The sequence below is a fragment of the Neofelis nebulosa genome, chromosome 10, assembly GCF_028018385.1.
Source record: "Neofelis nebulosa isolate mNeoNeb1 chromosome 10, mNeoNeb1.pri, whole genome shotgun sequence".
In the NCBI taxonomy this organism is placed as follows: Eukaryota; Metazoa; Chordata; class Mammalia; order Carnivora; family Felidae; genus Neofelis; species Neofelis nebulosa.
The window spans coordinates 104,178,760-104,199,049 of record NC_080791.1 but is presented as its reverse complement, the minus strand read 5'-3'; the positions used below and the strand labels follow the sequence as shown (position 1 = coordinate 104,199,049).

General features: G+C 40.2%; 1 protein-coding gene across 1 annotated transcript; it reads left to right on the top strand.

The window, feature by feature from the left end:
• The first annotated feature begins 10,704 nt into the window (after positions 1 to 10,704).
• LOC131487921 (olfactory receptor 10V1) lies at positions 10,705 to 12,015 on the top strand. Its single transcript, XM_058689119.1, has one exon. It carries the CDS (start codon positions 10,705 to 10,707, stop codon positions 11,632 to 11,634), a length of 930 nt encoding a protein of 309 aa, XP_058545102.1. The 3' UTR covers positions 11,635 to 12,015.
• Positions 12,016 to 20,290: the final 8,275 nt, after the last annotated feature.

The following is a 20,290-nucleotide window of genomic DNA, read 5'->3' as shown; positions in this document are numbered from 1 at the left end:
ACCTACTCTTTGAGCCATTCTTATATATACTGCCTCCAAACGCCATGTTTTAAAAATTACTACCTACCTAACTCTATCTTCTAAATAAACAAAAACACAAGTAATAATAATAACAGTAATAATAATAATAATAATAACAATAATATAAAATTATCCCGGGAAAATGTATGACATGTTAGGCCTTTTGAAACATTAAAATTACCTTAGAAACTCCATTAGTAATCTTTTTTAATGTTTATTTATTTTTGAGAGAGAGAGAGAGAGAGAGAGAGAAAGACAGAGGGAGACAGAGTGTGAGAGGGAGAGGGGCAGAGGGAAAGGGAGACATAGAATCTGAAATAGCCTCCAGTCTCCAAGCTGTCAGCACAGAGCTTGATGTGGGACTTGAACCCACAGACCACGAGATCGTGACCTGAGCCAAACTCTGATGCTTAACCGACTGAGCCACCCAGGCACTCCCTCCATTAATAATCTTGAAGGCCTTTTGAGATATGGGGATTAGAGATGGAACCATTAAATATCCTCTAAAATCCCTTCTCATTCCACAATGTCATAAATGACCTTTAAAAAAAAGAGCTCTACGGACCTCAAGCTGTATTACAAAGCTGTAATCATCAAGACAGTATGGTACTGGCACAAGAACAGACATTCAGATAAATGGAACAGAGTAGAGAACCCAGAAATGGAACCACAAATGTATGGCCAACTAATCTTTAACAAAACAGGAAAGAATATTCAGTGGAATGAAGACAGTCTCTTCAGCAAGGGGTTTTGGGAAAACTGGACAGCGACATGCAGAAGAATGAACCTGGACCACTTTCTTACACCATACACAAAAATACACTCAAATTGGATGAAAGACCTAAATTTAAAACAGGAAGCCATCAAAATCCTCGAGGAGAAAGCAGGCAAAAACCTCTTTGACCTTGGCCACAGCAACTTCTTACTCAACACATCTCCAGAGGCAAGTGAAACAAAAGCAAAAGTGAACTATTGGGACCTCATCAAAATAAAAAGCTTCTGCACAGCAAAGGAAACAATCAGCAAGACTAAAAGGCAACTGACAGAATGGGAGAAGATATTTGCTAATGACATATCAGATAAAGGGTTAGTATCCAAAATCTATAAAGAACTTATCCAACTCAACACCCAAAAAACAAATAATCCAGTGAAGAAATGGGCAAAAGACATGAATAGACACTTCTCCAAAGAAGACATCCAGATGGCCGACCGACACATGAAAAAATGCTCCACATCACTCATCCTCAGGTAAATACAAATCAAAACCACAATGAGATACCACCTCATACCTGTCAGAATGGCTAACATTAACAACTCAGGCAACAACAGACATTGGCAAGGATGCAGAGAAAGAGGATCTCTTTTGCACTGCTGGTGGGAATGCACACTGGTGCAGCCACTCTGGAAAACAGTATGGAGCTTCCTCAAAAAATTAAAAATAGAACTACCCTACAACCCATCAATTGCACTACTAGGTATTTATCCAAGGGATACAGGTATGCTGTTTCAAAGGAGCACATGCATCCCAATGTTTATAGTAGCACTATCAACAATAGCCGAAGTATGGAAAGAGCCCAGATGTCTATTGATGGGTGAATGAATAAAGAAGATGTGGTATACGAGGCACCTGGGTGGCTCAGTTGGTTAAGAAGATGTAGATATATACATGTTCTATACATGTTATATATATATATATATATATATACACACACACACACACAATGGAGTATTACTCAACAATCAAAAAGAATGAAGTCTTGCCATTTACAACTACGTGGATGGAACTAGAGGGTATTATGCCAAGCGAAATTAGCCAGAGAAACACAAATAGCATGTGACTTCACTCATATGAGAACTTTAAGATACAAAACAGATGAACATAAGAGAAGGGAAGCAAAAATAATATAAAAACAGGGAGGGGGACAAAACATAAAAGACTCTTAAATATGGAGAACAAACAGAGGGTTGCTGGAGGGGTTGTGGGAGGGGAGGATGGGCTAAATGGGTAAAGGGGCATTAAGGAATCTACTCCTGAAATCATTGTTGCACTATATACTAACTTGGATGTAAATTAAAAAAAATAAATTAAGTAAATATAAAAAATAAAAATAAATAAAAAAAGAACTCTAGATGGTCCCTCATTTCTCCAGGGGACACTGAAAGAAAACCATGTCTTTGGATGAATTTGAATGAAGCATCATTATTCATTAATCTCAACAAATATTACTGAGAGACTAAGGTCAGGATTTGAATGGTTCAACACCCAAGTAGATGGTGAGTGGAGGCTCTGGTTTTAGATATGTGAAACAGGAGATACTCATCAGTGATGCAATAGAGATGTCAAGTAGACAGTGAATATACAAGTCTGGAGTTCAGGGGTGAGGTTGGCTGGAAATAACACATTTGAGAGTCATCAGCCTGTTGTCTGTATTTAAAGCCTAAAGAAACTGAACCATTTGCAAAAAAAAATAAATAAAATAAATAAGAAAAGAGGACCTAGGACCAAGACCCACCTCGAGGGGAAGTTAGGGAAAGAGAAGAAGCCAGCAAAATAGACTAAGAAGTAAAATCAGAAATATAAAGGGGCGCCTGGGTGCTCAGCCCGTTGAGCGTCCAACTTCCGGCTCCAGTCATGATCTCACGGTTGGTGGGTTCAAGCTCTGCATCAGGCTCGCTGCTGTCAGCACAGAGCCTCCTTTGGGTCCTCCGTCCCCCTCCCTCTCGGCCCCAGCCCCCCTTGCACTCTCTCACGCAAAAATAAAAAAATAAACATTAAAAAAAAAAAAAAGCAGGGTTGCCTGGCTGGCTCAGTTAGTTAAGCATCCAACTTTGGGTCAGGTCATGCTCTCACAGTTCTTGAGTTCAAGCCCCTAGTCTGGCTCTGTGCTGACAGCTTGGAGCTTGCAGCCTGCTTCTAATTCTGTGTCTCCTTCTAATTCTGTGTCTCCTTCTCTCTCTGCCCCTCTCCCACTCATTCTCTCTCTGTCTCTCTCTCTCTCAAAAATAAATAAATATTAAAAAAATTTTAAAGCAAAAAAGCTATTTTTAAAAATCAGTACTATAAAGTAAAATTAGGAGAAATTGCTTTTCCAGAAGCAAAGAGAGCAGAGGATATTGCAAAATATGCCCTCCCCACTAAAAGAAAGAAAAGAAAAGAAAATGCTGCATGTAGAAGTGATATTTTTAAAAACATGATTTCAAGGTAAATCAAGTGAAAATAATAATTTTTCTTTCCCCAACTGACTTCATCATTGAACTTACCAACAAGTTACTAAAAGATGACCCTCAGGGAAGATGTACCAGTGGAATAATCCTGATGCAATTTTAATTTTTAAGGAACACTGTATTTAATCGTGTTGCTTTCTGCTTCCCAGGCACACCTCAGTCATCTCAGGGGACCAAGAATGTCGCTTTAGCCAGATTAGTTATGAATGTCCTTACTGGATGATAATTTCGAGTCTGAATATCAGGGGAACTTCAAAGGTAAGTTTTAGACTACAGAGATGTAGTAAGTAAAGCCCAGACGTTACCTTATACAAAGAAGAAAAAGGCAGGGTGGAACATATCTTCAGGCTAAGAGTTGATCAGATAGGAATCAGGTTGAGTTTGAGAAGTGTTTTAACCTAGTGTCCTGAATCAGCCAGATCTATGAATCTAGAAGTGATCAGCATACCTGCCTGGGGATCCTCTGAGGACAGAAGGACCTAGGGGCAGATTCCTGGGGTTCTCAGTGTTTGGCAAAGGATCCAAGTAAATCTGCAATGGCTTACAGTCCACATGAGTCCAGCATAAGGTAAGAATCTCCTCCCAGACACCAGATTTGAGAAGATTAGGAAAATCCCTAGCTTATAAAAGCCAAGCCTTGTGGTAGACACTGGCCAGGGAAGAGAAGCTAAGGACAGAGCCTTTCAGAGAAAGAGTCAAAGTCCAGTTCCTAAGAAGAACCAATGTTTTACACACGACAGTTTCAGGGGAACTCAAGAATACATACCGTAAAATCCATGCTCTTCAAATTGCTGAGTGGCAAGAAGGAGCTTCTGTCCAAAAAGATCAAGGGATCATACTCTAGATCAGATTAAGAGTTCACCGCTAATTAGCACTGAAACATACAGATGTCAGGACTTTTAAGGCTTCCTCTAGTTTAAAAAAATCCATCACTCCAAACTTCAAACTTACAGAAGCCAAAAAATTAGGAAACATTCATTTCTATTATTAAAGGAATTACAAGGAGGATCCTTCACATTGAGAATCCCCTTATGCGTTAAAAGGTAATTCTAATTACATGCATTTTTCAAAAGACATTATTGCACAGAGATATGCCTGTGTGCCCGGCATGTTATCCTTTCATGAGAATACTTAAGTGAATTTGACTTTTACTATTTTTACTGCTCTCATTCAATTTTGAACTCTTTCAACACTGACCTCTCTCATTCTCTACACGTTTCCTCCTTTTCCCAGACACCTGAGCTATGCCTTACATAAAGTAGAGCCTTAACAAACGTTTTTTAAAGGGTTTATTAAGGTAAATATTGTTGATTAAATGGGTAGTGGGTGAAGAGGAAGAAAAGGAGGAGCAAAAAGGAAAAGAGAGAGATTACAAATTAGAGGACTGAGCATTGACTTGTAATAAACTGAGGAAGTCTTGTGACACATCACTTTCCAGTGAAATAGTTTTGTTGACAGTGGACAATTGGAATTTAAAAATTTGGGGGGCACCTGGGTGGTTCAGTCGGTTAAGCATCCAAGTCTTGATTTTGGCTCAGGTTGTGATCTCATGGTCGTGAGACTGAGTCCCACATTGGGCTCCATGCCTGCTTGGGATTCTCTCTCTCCCTCTCTCTTCCCCTCCCCTGCTTGTGATTTCTCTCTCTCTCTCTCTCTCTCTCTCTCTCTCTCAAAATAAATAAACTTTAAAAAATTAAAAATTTTGTCTCTCTAGGACACATAACATTCAGCTTTACACATATAGTGCATTGCTCAGTGATGTACAGTTCCATTTTCTTTTTTATTTTTAAAGGTTATTTATTTATTGTGTGTGAGAGAGACAGAGGGGGAAAGTATGGGGAGGGGCAGAGAGAGAGAGGGAGAGAATCCCAAGCATGCTCTGCACTGTTAACACGAAGCCCAATTCGGGGCTCGATCTCACGGACCATGAGATCATGACCTAAGCCTAAATCAAGGGTTGGTCACTTAACCTACTGAGCCACCCAGGTGCCCCTGTACAGTTTATTTGAATGGTAGAAGCTTAGACTTGCTTCCAGATTGACCTAAGAATTAAGTGCTACTTTGCCATTTAACAGCTGAGCAAGTTCGTCAAACCCAGAAGCCTGAATTTCTTCATCTAAAAAGTTTGTACAATAAAGGTATCTGTTGAATATTCACTGAAGGACCACTTAAGTGAAATGATCCCTGAAAAATGATTAGCACAGTGTATGAGTGCCCAATAAATGTTGCCCATTGGTATGCAGTAGGAGAATAACTTTTGGTTAAATACCTGAATATTTCCTTTGACATATTCAAAATATGCTTGTAAAAGTATTATGTTGAATCATGTGAAATTGCCAAAATGCTACCATTATTGGTTTTCAGAAACAAATTCCGTATGATTCAACATATTTGAGTAAAGCAATACCACATTGGCATTTCTTCTTTCCAGATGCTGCTGCCAGAAAATTCTCACAAAAGACTCTTCCAGAGTAGAGTCTCTTTAGGTATCTAATCTCTTGAGATATATAAATGGATATGAAATCTGAATTTCATTTTATGAATGATACTTATGACTTCATAAGTTCATATATGAAATTCACATATATTCAGACATATAGAAAATGTTATTCAATAATGTCTTGTAAGGACAAATATATCTTTTGTTTGGTACATCTGACATTGGGACATTTTCTTTGAATCATTACGAATAGATCTCCCAGCTGGTATGAGTATCTCCAGAAACCACGAACACTATGCTTCAAACAGGGTTTTTGTCCTGTGAATGATGGTTATAACATTGTTCTTCCTTCTCTGTTCATCCTACGATCAAAACTCCCAAGTTAAGAGTTCATCTTCCTCTGTAGGTGAGTCCAACTTTGTGCTAAGAGATATGCCATTGTAGGTCAAATAGGCCAGATAAACCTGAAGTCAAGACATTTTATATAAGCTATCTTTTAATAGTAACAACTAATTTCTGAGACAGTGGCCACTGCTCATTCTATTCAAAGAGGAATTATGCAATATAAGGTGACATAGGAAACCACAAATGGAACCAGAGGTGTGTAAAAGATTTCCCAAAAAATATTAGATACACCTGCCAGGCATTCTACCCAGTAATTTAAATCTTTCTCAGTCTCAAGATAGATAATGGAAGGAATCAATGAATCAGTATACTTTATACACTGCCATGCATCCCAGTAGGTTCTTTTATGGACATTGTTCCATTTTCACCTCACAACATTCTTGTAAAAAAGTGAGGTGTTATTCTGAGCAAATAGAATTCTCTCTCTTAGAGAGAGCAAGTGACTTAGCAAGATCACAAAACTATTAAGTAGAAAGCTGGAATTTGAATGCACGTCATTCAATTCCAGCATAGCCTCCTCTGTAACATATTTCTTGGAAGGATCATCTCCCCCAAATTATATGCTTGTTTTATATATGCATTTTCCTAAGTTCTAGTTGTCTAACCAAAGAGGCAGTTTACTGACTTAGTGAAAAGACCACCTTTTAACTAACTTTTCAGCCTTTATTTTAAATGTTGCCTACAATTTTAATTGAGGGAAACTGACAAGGGGGGGGATGCAAAAGTGTTTTAAACACAACAAGAATAAGGGGAAATCTGGCCAACAGTCTTGTCCCTATGACTGCACAGAACAGATGACATCCCAATCATCTTTGCATCCCCTGCAGTGCCTTGCATGTTTAAATAATGAATTTTAAAATGCTTGGATAAGTCGAGCAATCTCTTTGGAAGAGATGGACCAGATAATGTGCCAGAGCTCTGATTCTGTGGGCATCTATGACCTTTCATGGCCACTAATCAACCCGGACAGGAATTACATGAAGGACAATTCGTGGAGAACTCGTGGAGCCATGTTCTTCATTGTCTGATGGTAAACAGTCTCAGGAGATGATAAACCATCTTTCCAAAGACTAGCTATCCCCTGAGTGTTTTCTCTGAGCCTCACTTATCTTAGAAAATGGTGACTGCTACTTGAGTTGTTTTCTTTTGAATAATAAGGGAGGAGACTTTCCAAATCAAGACTGTATATTTGGGAAGTCTGGAAAATTATTTTTCATTGGGTAATAGCCAATCTATGGTCTAAATCAGTACATCTAAAGCTTTTCTATTTAAGTACTAATTAATTAACATGAGAGACAATTTATATTCGTAAGGACTTGGCGAGCAGCCACAAGTAATAAATCTCCTGGAAATCTTGTTTTTAATCTCCCAAAATTCATGCAGATCTTCCTTCTATGTATACTATCTCCACTTTTTTTTACATGAAATAATTTTCCAAAAATTTCCAAGGTAAAATTGACCTTTTTTTTTTTAATTTTTTTAACAAAATTTACCTTTTTTTTTTTTAATTTTTTTTTCAACGTTTTTTATTTATTTTTTGGGACAGAGAGAGACAGAGCATGAACGGGGGAGGGGCAGAGAGAGAGGGAGACACAGAATCGGAAACAGGCTCCAGGCTCCGAGCCATCAGCCCAGAGCCTGACGCGGGGCTCGAACTCACGGACCGCGAGATCGTGACCTGGCTGAAGTCGGACGCTTAACCGACTGCGCCACCCAGGCGCCCCTCAAAATTTATCTTTTAAGAAAGCTGCACCATCTTGATTCTGGGACTTCATTTTTGTCCTGGACATAGCTTTGTACCCTGTAGATTGTAGAATATACACATTTTTTTTTAAGTTTGTTTATTTGTTTTTGAGAGAGAAAAAGCATGAGTAGGGGAGGGACGGGGCGGGGTGGGGAGAGAGAGAATCCCAAGCAGGTTCCATGCTGCCAGCACAGAACCCGACACAGGGCTCAAACCCACAAACTGTGAGGTAGTGACCTGAGCTGAAATCAAGAGTCAGACGCTAAACTGACTGAGCCACCCAGGCACCCGGAATATGGTTTCGGAAGCATGCATAGATACAAATAACCACCACTATCCCTCAGGATTTATATAAAGAATAGTCAGTAAAGCTTTCAGTTATTTATTTGCACGATGCCCAACATTTGGTTCAATATTTTGGCATCATATAGAAGGAGTATCTGAAAGAAATATCAAGACCATCTTTTGAAATGTGTCTACTTGGTTTCTTCTTTGCAATAACGAAAGCACTTCATATAACCTACAATTCATATAGCTTCCAGATAGAACCTAACTTACATCTTTATCTTGTCACAATGAAGAGACTACCATGGGTGGGGAAATTTGCAGAAAGAAATGAAGAGAATAGTTAGATAGGAAACTGGATAATGTGGCACTTGGATTTCTTATTCAGAACCCTGGATTTCATAGTATTTCTCTATGTTTGATTTCCTGTTCCCTTTTCTAGACCTTGTAATGAAATGAAGCCAATGCAGCCTGTACATTGCATTTAGACTCAAGTGCTTTGAGGAGATTAGGTGGATTTATGCCCAAGACTTCCTGTGCCCAAGGAGGTGGTAACTGAGAAAACAAATGAACAGAAGGCACCCTTTGGAATTTCCATCTCTAGTGTCCTTCTTATGAATTGAGTTATTCATTTGTATTCACCTGAATAGGTTTGGTTCAATACAAAGCTACTGTGTTGGTTTTGGGACTAGACTCTTAGCCACCAGAAGACAGGATATTAAAACTTCAGGCTCCTATGGAGACCCTTTGGACATCACTCAGGACTCTGGGGCCTGGGCCACAGAAGACCTTCTCTTCGTTTCCATGTTGTCTCTCGTGAAGGATGAATTAAACCACTCTCCTCTGTCTTCACCCAAACATCATAGTTTTTAACCAAATCCTTTCTCCCTGCTCCTTATAAGAGAAAGAAAGGAGATTCTTTTTGTTACATTGTTACGGGCAGCATTTACTAAATAAAACAACAGTCTAGATTGTAATTATTCTTTTCAAATCTGAAAATACTGTAATCTAACATTTTTGTTCTCAGATCTTAGGTGCTCTTTTTACCATTGACCATCTAGAGTTCTACCTATGGATGAAAATATAATTAAATAACAAAGCCATTTAGGAAATATAAAGTAGTATAGAAGGAGGCAGTATGGTATGAACCAAAATCAAGCACGAGATTTTTGTGGTCAAATAGACTGTATTCAAATCCTTCCTCTCTCACTTTCTACCTGCGTGACTTCAAAACATTTCTTAACCTCTTTAAGCCTCTGTCTTCATCTATAAAATGGGATGATAATAGTACAGGCCTCTTAAAATGGCTTTGTGGACTAAGTGACCTAATACACCTAAATCATTTTCCACCATGCCTACCACTTAACATGGAATAAATGACAATTTGTCATAAGACGCATCCTCTGTCCTCAGGGAACATAGAATATAATTTGGAACTGGATATAATAAAAGACAGTGTACTAGCACTAAAATCATAACACTCAGAGAAACATAGAATTTCAGGGAAAGGAGAGAGGGATTTTTTTTTAACTGGAGTGACCTAGGAAGACCATGAAAAGAAGAACATGACTTAGAATTTGAAAGTTGAACAGGATTTGGATTAGGCAAAAGAGAGATGATGAGATTTCTAACTGGAAGGAGAACAGAACTATGTGAAGCACAAAGAAGAATGATGGAGAAGAGGCCAATGAGTAGACTCCATAGTACATGACAGGGATAATTGAGGCCATGGTGGGATTAGCCTAAAACAGTCAAGTCCAAGATACACTGGAATCATCAGCAGAGGAGCATGAAGGTCATTTAGGCAATGGGAAGGCACTGAAAATGACTAAGTAGGTGGGTAATGTGATAATGGAGAACAGGATGGATGATAACGGGAAGAGGAAGGAAAATGGGAGATTACACAGGAGGCTATCGCAAGAACCCAAATGTAAGATAACAATGGATAGAAATGACTGGGGCAGTGGAAAAGGACCAAAGCCATAGATATGAGAAATTTTTGAAGGACAAACTATCAGCATTTAGGAACAAATTGAAGAAAGGAGAGAAAGCAGGCTGAATCAATGTTTCTAGGTGTCGAGCTAAATTACAGTGTGTGCTGTAATATCACAGCACACCAGGACCACAATTCTCTTTAAATTATAACCTACATCCAATTAAACTTTCCGAAAACGTTTTTGCTTTGAGTTTCCCATGATGAGTTAATACCCTGTTTTATCCATTTTGTCACTTTGAACTTTAAGCTGACTTTACTCATTCATTCATTCAGTAAATACTTCTTGGAAAGCTTCCTGTATCGGACATGGTGCTAGGCACCAGAATCAAAGCAAAGAGCATCAAAATCGCCACCATGCAGGATTTCTCAGTCCTCCTCTTCAGGGTAGAGGAGGAAATGAGAGGAGTGGCATGTGTGTAAGTTATAATATTCCACGATTTGCTCTGAAATGAAAGGGTGCCCATAACCACTGAGGTACCTCAGAAAGTGCTCTAACATTAAACAGGGGAATGTGACTGCGTCACATTAAATGTGAGGTACCTAGAGACACATGTCATCTTTCCTTTTTCTAGATCCAGCACACTACCCATGGAAGAAATAAATAAAACTGCAAAGATACAATTCTTCTTTCGTCCATTCTCAGCTGACCCTAAGGTACAAGTAGGGATTTTTATGGCCTTCCTGACGATGTACCTGATCAGCCTCAGCGGAAACACCACAATTGCAGTCATTGTCCAGATCAACCACTCCCTCCACATCCCCATGTACTTTTTCCTGGCGAACCTGGCAGTTCTGGAAATCTTCTATACATCTTCCATTGCCCCACTGGCCTTGGCAAACCTTCTTTCAATGGGCAGGACTCCTGTTTCCATCCCTGGCTGTGGGACCCAAATGTTTTTCTTTGTCTTCCTGGGTGGAGCTGATTGTGTCCTGCTTGCAGTCATGGCTTATGACCGGTTTGTAGCAATCTGTTACCCTCTACGATACACCCACGTCATGAGCTGGCCCTTGTGTGTGGAGCTGGTGGTAGGGTCCCTGGTGCTGGGGTTCCTGCTGTCACTGCCACTGACTATTTTGATCTTCCGTCTCCCATTCTGCAACAACAATGAGATCTACCACTTCTACTGTGACATGCCTGCTGTCATGCGCCTGGCCTGTGCGGACACACACATTCACAAGACTGCCCTGTACATCGTCAGCTTCATCGTCCTAAGCGTCCCACTCTCATTAATCTCCATCTCCTACGTCTTCATCGTGGCAGCCATTTTACGGATCCAGTCAGCAGAAGGGCGCCACCGAGCCTTCTCCACCTGCTCCTCGCACATCTTAGTGGTCCTCCTGCAGTATGGCTGCACCAGCTTTATATACTTGTCTCCCAGTTCCAGCTACTCTCCTGAGATGGGCCGGGTGGTGTCCGTGGTCTACACCTTCATCACTCCCATTTTAAACCCTTTGATCTACAGTATGCGGAACAAGGAACTGAAAGATGCCCTACAGAAGGCGCTGAGGAAGTTCTAGGTAGGATGATCCCATGACTTGTCAAAATTGGACACTTGAGGGCAAAACGGGATGCTATTAATAATTATGCTGTGACAGCATGCATGAGCCAAGAATGTCCTTGCAAACTGAGATATGGCCCACTATTCTAGGATCACCAGAGGAGAAGAATACTACTGTGTAATTGAAATAAAGCTGTGTCATGGAGGGCAGCATGTCCTGGGCATTGATGGAGGAACATCAACATTTATTGGACTTTATATACTAGGCACTTTACATGGGTTATCTCACTTAGCCCATAGTAAGTACCACTGTCCTCATTTTTTTAGAAAAGGAAACCAAAATGGCTAACAAAAGACATACCCAGGTTGAGAACACAGGTATTTAAAAAATCTAAAGACAGGCTGCCTGGCTGAGTGGCTCAGTTGGTTGAGCCTCTGACTCTTGACTTCAGCTCAGGTCATGATCCCAGGGTCATGGGATTGAGCCCTGCATCGGGCTCCATGCTGAGCATAGAGCCTGCTTCAGATTCTCTCTTTCTCCCTCTGCTCCTTTCCCCTGCTTCTACTCTCTTTCTCTCTAAAGAATTAAAAATTTTAAAAAAATTGTTAATAGAAATCTAAAGACTAAGCTATCTTCACACAATATTGGCCAAGCAGGCCCTGAATGCCAAAAAAAAAAAAAAAAGAAAAAAGAAAAAGAAAGAAAGAAAGAAAAGAAAAAGAAGAGAAGAGAAGAGAAGAGAAGAGAAGAGAAGAGAAGAGAAAAGAAAAGAAAAGAAAAGAAAAGAAAAGAAAAGAAAAGAAAAGAAAAGAAAAGAGGAGGTTTTGCAGTTGGCCAAAGGAAGGGGGACTTTTTTTTTAATATGGTTTTGTTGTATTAACCAAAAAGAAAACTCATAACTCTCATAACTTTTAAAGAGCACCCCAGCAATAAAAAGGATAGTAATGAAGGAAAATGCTATTTAATTTAATAAGTGAAAATATGGGAAAGGGAGAAAGTGAGCCTCGTTGAATCTCCGACTCCACCAGAATCCCTTCCATAGCATCTCAGTGTTCCAGACTCTGCTTGAGCTTCCAAGGAGAGAGATCATTAACTTGTAAGACACCACATTCTTGTTGGACAACTTGTTTGTTACAGTACCACACATTCGTTTGAGCTAAAGTCCATCTACAAACAACTTCCTCCCACTGATCCTGTTTTTACCCTCTAGAGCTTTCTTCTCCTTGACAGTTCTTCTAAGTATTAGGATGGATTTTGTGTCTTCTTTTAAGTCTTTAGCTCTCTTCTCTGTAGAGCAAATACTCCATCAGTTTTCTCTCCAGGAGATCATATTTGTATGCTCTCACACCAGTCACCTTCTAATTTTCCCTCGTTCCATGTCCTTCTACAAATTTTCACCCAGAAATGAACACAATCCACTGAGAATATTTTGTTCTGCGGAACTGTTATTTTCCATGACCTGTGAACTATGTTTCTATCAATTGCTCTTGATCACTGTAACCTCTCATAAATGTGGTATCAAATCAAACCTCCATATTGTTTCATATGCCTCTCAATACTGCCTGACCACAATTTATTTTACTAACATATGTGTAGGACTTCTCATTTAACACTAATATATTGATTTTTTTATTGGTTTAGTCCAAGAGATCCAAACTACCAAAGTTATCTTCAGGAATTATAGTATTCATCTAGTTTTATGTCATGGTCAAAATTACAATTATATTTCATTTCCTTTGTCGAAATCATTAACCAATATCTAGAATAGAACATGATAAATAAGCACCTATGGTAGTCCTCCTCTTTGGGAATTGTCCAACTGGATAGAAATATGCTCAGTTAATACCATCAGTGGCACATTGTCACAGTTATGACCCTCCTAGTGGATCTCCCCTCCCTGAATCCATGCCCCTGAGAGGCCCTCGTGCCCCTATGGCTATGTGACTTGCTTTAGCCAATGGGACATCAGCAAATATATTGCAAACAGAGGCTTACACTTGCCCTTTGATGTCTGTCTTCCCTTTCTGCCCTGAACCTGACACATGAAGAAGTCAGGGCTAGGATGACACCCAGAGATAAGCCACCAAGGAGGTTCCCTAGACCAACCCCAGTGGATCCACCAGATGACTGCAGTCATGTTATTGGGCCCCACCAGAAGAACTGCCCAGCTGAACTGGCTTAAAATGCTGACCCACAGAAATATGGGCAAATAAAATGATTGATAAATTTTAAGTCGTTGAGTTTGAAATGATATATTTTGCATCAAAAAATAACCGATTCAGGGACATCTGTGTGGCTCAGTTGGTTGAGTGTCCAACTCTTGATCTCGACTCAGGTCATGATCTCACAGATTGAGATCAAGCCTTGCATCAGGCTCTGCTGACAGCACACAGCCCGCTTGGGATTCTCTCTCTCTCCCTCTCTCTGCCCCTCCCCCACGTACACTCTTCTCCCTCTCTCAAAATAAATTTTAAAAATTTTTAAAAATTCTTAAAAAAAATAACCAATTCACCATCCGGTCTATAATAAACTATATCTTCAAGAAAGATACCATGGGAAGCCTATCAAATCTCTTCATACAATCAAAATACACTACAGCACTGGTATAAATCTAAACATTTAGACGCCTTATGTTAAAAATGAAGTGCATTTGGCATGATTTATCTTGGGTCACTGCATATGGGCCTTTACATCACCAGGCTTTTCATGCCTACAGATTATCTAATCAATCATGCATTTCCAGAATTTTACTAGGGATTCGCAATGAGATGGTTATCTTATTGTTTTGAAATCCACTGGTAGTTTATAAATTTTTTTTATTTCTGTAGCTTCATCTGAATGGGAAAAGAAACATTTCAGTAGTTGTGAGTGCCTTGGGGATGGAGAATATGCCTTTAATCTTGAATTCCCAGCATCTAGTAGAGTGGATAGCATTTATTAGACTCAGCTGATTTACTATCAAGAGATAAATTACATCTAGGGAGGGTGGTTACTGCTCATAAAAACTGTATGTTCTTTATACAAAGGGATTGTGTTCTAGCCTTTTTCTACCATTTGTATCCTTCACTGCTCCCTTCACAGTGATGGTACTCCATAAATATTTGTGGAATTGAACAGGACTTCTTTTGGAGATCTTTTTTTTCTGGTTTTCAGATTTTTTTTTTAATATTTTTATTTATTTTTGAGACAGAGAGAGACAGAGCATGAGGGGCAGGGGCGGGGCAGAGAGAAAGGGAGACACAGAATTTGAAGCAGGCTCCAGGCTCTGAGCTGTCAGCACAGAGCCCGACGTGGGGCTCGAACTCACGGACTGTGAGATCATGACCTGAGCTGAAGTCAGACGCTTAACCGACTGAGCCACCCAGGCGCCCCTCTGCTTTTCAGATTTTTTAAAATGTTACTGATAAATGCACATTCTTTTTTTATGTTTATTTTGAGTGAGAGAGAGAGAGAGCATGCACACACAAGCAGGGAAGAGGCAGAGAGAGAGAGAGAGAGAGAGAGAGAGAGAGAGAGAGAGAGAGAGAATCCCAAGCAGGCTCCACACTGTCAGCACAGAGCCCAGTGCAGAGCTCAGTCCCATGGACCATGAGATCATGACCTGAGCTGAAATCAAGAGCTGGACAACTGAGCTACCCAGGTGCCCTTTTACATTCTTATTATAAACTTTTTTGAAACATTTATTGTTAATATTTATTTTTGAATGCCTTATTTGATTCTATATCTATAAATCCTATATTCCCTAAGACTTGCAGATAATAAAAAATAAAAATGGGAACTACAAAATACCCATCTGAGAGAAGTAAGTAGAAATTATTATTGCCTATTAAAAGAAGATCATGGGGGCACCTGAGTGGCTCAGTCAGTTGAACGTCTAACTCTTGATTTCGGCTCAGGACATGATGTCACATTTCATGAGTTTGAACCCTGCATGGGGCTCTATGGTGGCAGTGCAGAGCCTGCTTGGGATTCTCCCTCTCTCTCTCTCTCTCTCTCTCTCAAAATAAATAAATAAACTTAAAAAAAAAAAAAGAAGATCATATATTTTGCTATATTTAACCCAGTTTTAGCAAGGGTATTTTTTTTTTCAACGTTTATTTATTTATTTTTGGGACAGAGAGAGACAGAGCATGAACGGGGGAGGGACAGAGAGAGAGGGAGACACAGAATCGGAAACAGGCTCCAGGCTCCGAGCCATCAGCCCAGAGCCTGACGCGGGGCTCGAACTCACGGACCGTGAGATCGTGACCTGGCTGAAGTCGGACGCTTAACCGACTGCGCCACCCAGGCGCCCCAGCAAGGGTATTTTTAAACTTTCATCACTCATAGAAAATTTTGAGAATCTATAACTTTCACTTGCTGCAGAGTGGATGGTATTGATGCATATCCTCTTTATTCCAATAAAGAGCCAAATGGACAGGCATCCTTTGCAATTACACCTGGAAGAAAATCCCAAACAGACCCTCATTTTTCTTGTCCTCCTTTTACAGTGTTGCACTGTTCAGAACAGAGGAAGGAGGGTAATGAAGAAAAGTTGAGTCACAAGACACTAGAAAACATGGGGATAGTGCTGACAGAGGAAAGCAGGATATCTGAGGAACCTGTGGGGCCATGAAAAGATGAAAGGAGTCAGGAGTTATCACAATGGGCAGCAGGGAGTGGATGGGGCACCAGGTCATCTACCATGCTCCTCTGGAAGGAGGATCATGGGACTGAGATCCAGGAAACATGGAGACATGGTTCTAGGAGCTATAAACTGGGAAAGTCACTTTCATCCTGCAAGCTTTGGTCTCAGTATCTAGAAAATGAAAGGATTAAATTAGTTAATACTAGGATATCTACAAGCATTAACTTTGATTCCTTAATTTTCCCACTTTCTGTTCATGTCTATCAATACTCAGGCCATTTCTGCTCACTTTGGACAGGCCACTTTCCTACCCCAATGGTAATCGATTTTTAGCTGCTTCTCAATCAGCATGTGAAAATGAACAATGTGGGCATGACCAAATGGGACAGCAGTTAACCCTTGTCTTCTCCCAAGCAGGACAGAAAGTCTGAATGCTGGGATTCTGTGGGCCTCTGACTTGAGAAACACACCCTCCCAACTGTGGTTTCAAAACTCAGACGTTGCCATGTGACTTTCTTATTATTTAAAAGAAATGAGTGCTCGCTTCACGGCACGTGTGCTAAAACGGAACAATACTGAGATGGGCAAGGAGCCGGCACAAGGATGGTGTGCAAATTCACAAAGAGTTCCAGAGTTTTACAAATAAAAGACTGAACTCATAGATACAGAGAACATATTAGTTGTTGCCAGGGGTAGAGGATGGGGATGGGCAAAATGGGTGAAGGGGGTCAAAAGGTACAAACTTCCACTTATGAAATAAATAAATCTTGGGGATGTAGTGTGCAACGTGGCGACCATAGTTAACAATACTGTGTTGTACATTTGATAGTCGCTAAGAGACAAGATCTGAAAAGGTCCCATCCCAGGAAAAAAAATTGTAACCATGGTGACGGATGTTAACTAGGCTTGTTGTGGTGATCATTTTGCAATATATACAAACATCAAATATTATGTTGTACACCTGACACTAATATGACATTATATGTCAATTATATCTCAATAAAAAATAAATATGTAAAAAAAATAAAACAAAAGATATGAGCATGATAGCAGTAGGACAGCAGATAACTGGCTACGTTGTGTGTGTGTGTGTGTGTGTGTGTGTGTGTGTGTGTGTTAATTATAAACTACAAACTTGAATCTTGTGTTTGACTAGTGTGGGACAACTTTCTGATCTTTAATTTGCCAGCCCAGTTAGACAGCCCTCCTAACCAGGGTATGCATGTAGCCTTTGCCATTCAAAGTCAGTGTGCAGCTAATGGAGAATTTGGCAACATGGTATACACACAATCTGTTTCAACCACCATCTGGTGAGTCTTCACATAGTTCAGGACCTAAAAAGCTAAAAACTCCCAGACTCTCTAGCAACGTAGGATGATGTATTTAGTTTCCACCAATCAGATGCACTCCCTCAAGAAATGAATTAAGACTGAATATCCCAGGAGCACCTGGGTGGCTCAGTAGGTTGAGCATCTAACTCTTAATTTCAGCTCAAGTCATGATCTCATGGTTCGTGAGATCAGGCCCCAAGTCGGACTCTGTGTGGATAGTATGGAGCCCGCCTGGGATTTTCTCTCTCCCTCTCTCTCTCTGCCCCTCCCTGCTCGTGTTCTCTCCCCAAAATAAATAAATAAGCATAAAAAAAATACCTAAGTGGTATACCACCATTCTTTTCTAGGACATATCTTTTATTTATTCTTTTTAATTTTTTTTTTATGTTTTATTTATTTTTGAGAGAGAGAGAGGTGGGGGGAAGGGGCAGAGAGAGGGAGACACAGAATCTGAAGCTCTGAGCTGTCAGCACCATGTCCGATATGGGGCTTGAACCCACAAACTATGAGATCATGGCCTGAGATGAAGTCAGATGCTCAACCAACTGAGCCACCCAGACACCCCTGACATATCTTTAAAAGAGATGTGTTTTGTGTTGATCTGTTCTGCTCAGCAACACTTCACCTAAAATGGCTTTCCTGACCACCACCACCCCACACACCAGGACAAGTGACCACACTGTCCCCCTCGTTCTTTTTCTACCTTGTGTATAACTCCATCATAACATCTGTAACTCCGTAGCACCCTTATTTCTCTTCCTCAAGTACACTGTGACCTCTTTGGAGGAAGAAGCTATCTCTGTTCCCTTGGTGCCTAGAAATCCCGAAAATATTGAATAAATTTATTAATCATTAATTTACAGTCATCCTTTCAGGGCCAGCTAAGTCTTTGCCTCCACTGTGAAGCTTTATGTGACTCTTCTTGTCCCTCCCTCCTTTATGATAACATCCCTTTCAAAGGTCAGTCTCACATTGGACCTCACATTTCATGTCCTTGTGTTTTATCTCCCAAGTCAGATGCTGACCTCATTGATGGCAGACACTATGCCCCTTATGTCTTCTAATATCTCACAAGACTTGCCACAGTGAATGGGTGGCACTCAAAAAAAATTATCTGGAGGAGCACATGGGTGGCTCAGTCAGTTAAGTGTCCAACTTCAGCTCAGGTCATGATCTCAAGGTTCATGAATTCAAGCCCTAAATCAGGCTCTCTGCACTGACAGCATGGAGGCAGCTTCGGATCCTCTGTCTCCCTCTCTCTCTACCTCTCCTCTGCTCTCTCTCTCCCTCTCTCTCTCAAAAAATAAATAAATAAACACTTGTTTTAATTATATGGAGAACTACAGGGTAAATAGCCTATTGGAAGAAACTGAACACACCAATCAAAGCACAGAAATACTCCAAAGGCTAACACAGACCATGTAAAGTACTGTCCTCAGTGGATGACTAAGGACATCCACCACTGCTTTTCATGAAACATGTGGGCTCACACAGTACACCCAGAGCCTACCATTCAACTATTCTTTCATGACTGAGTTTTCAGATTTCCCAGCCTCTGTGTCCTGTCCTTGCTTTCAGGGATCCCAGGAAGGGGGAAGCCACCAGCTGTGCACAAAGACGTTCTTTGACCTTGGTAGTTAGGTTCTTCTGCTTCAGTGACCTCTGGGTAGAGAAAGTCTGAGTCTCCTTTGGTATACGTCTGTGATCATTTGCATTTCTTCCAGTTGACTTAATTAAGAGATGAAAAGAAGTGACGAACTTCCCAGCAGGAACAAATATATGTCAGCACCCTTACTTACCCACCTTCCAAGAAGAAACTCCAGGCTATTCTTTCTATTGAAAGAAAGAAAGAAAGAAAGAAAGAAAGAAAGAAAGAAAGAAAGAAAGAAAGAAAGAAAGAAAGAAAGAAAGAAGAAAGGAAAGAAAAGGAAAATGGGGAGAGGGAGAGAGAAATGGAGCCTGGATATCAAGGTGCTTCCCCTATTACCTCTCTTTAGAGAAAGCATGAAGTATGATTTATTTATAATGTAATGTAATGAGTTAGTTCTGCTCCAGTTGTAATGATCCTTCGAGTCTTGGGAAGACCTGTCAATAATTCTTCCCTTCATTCATTCCATGGCTGTTTACTGAACATCTGCTATGTGTGGCAACCTGCAACATAGTGGGAATGCAACAGTGAGTGAGCAGAGAAGATCTTTGCCCTCGTGAAGTTTACAATCTAATGGGAGAGACAGCCAGTAAACAAAAAAGATCATGACAGACTGCAGTCATTGCTATGAAGGCAGTAGCCATGGTAACACAATAGGAAGTAATTGGGGAATATGTACATTAGGTAAGACTGAATGTGTGCACTCAATTTCCCCCATTGTTAACATTACTATAGTACATTTGTCATAACTCAATAACCAACATTGACACCTTATTACTAACTAAAGCTCATGCTTTATTCAGATTGCCTTATTTTTTCTTTAACATCATGTCCTTTTTTCTGTTCAAGGATTCCATCAAGGATACCATACTACATTCAACCATCATGTCTCTTTAGGTCCTTCTTGGCTGTGAGTTTCTTACACTTTCCTTATTTTTGATGACCGTGGCAGTTTGAGATGTCCTGGTCAGGTATTTTGTAGAATGTCCTTCAAATTGAATTTGATGCTTAGACAAGGAGTTATGGGTTTTTTTTAAAGAAAGACACAAAGTGTCGTTCTCATCACAT

What these genes read in the sequence shown, in the direction of transcription:
- LOC131487921 (XM_058689119.1), top strand. Translation starts at nt 10,705, where the DNA reads ATGGAAGAAATAAATAAAACTGCAAAGATACAATTCTTCTTTCGTCCA.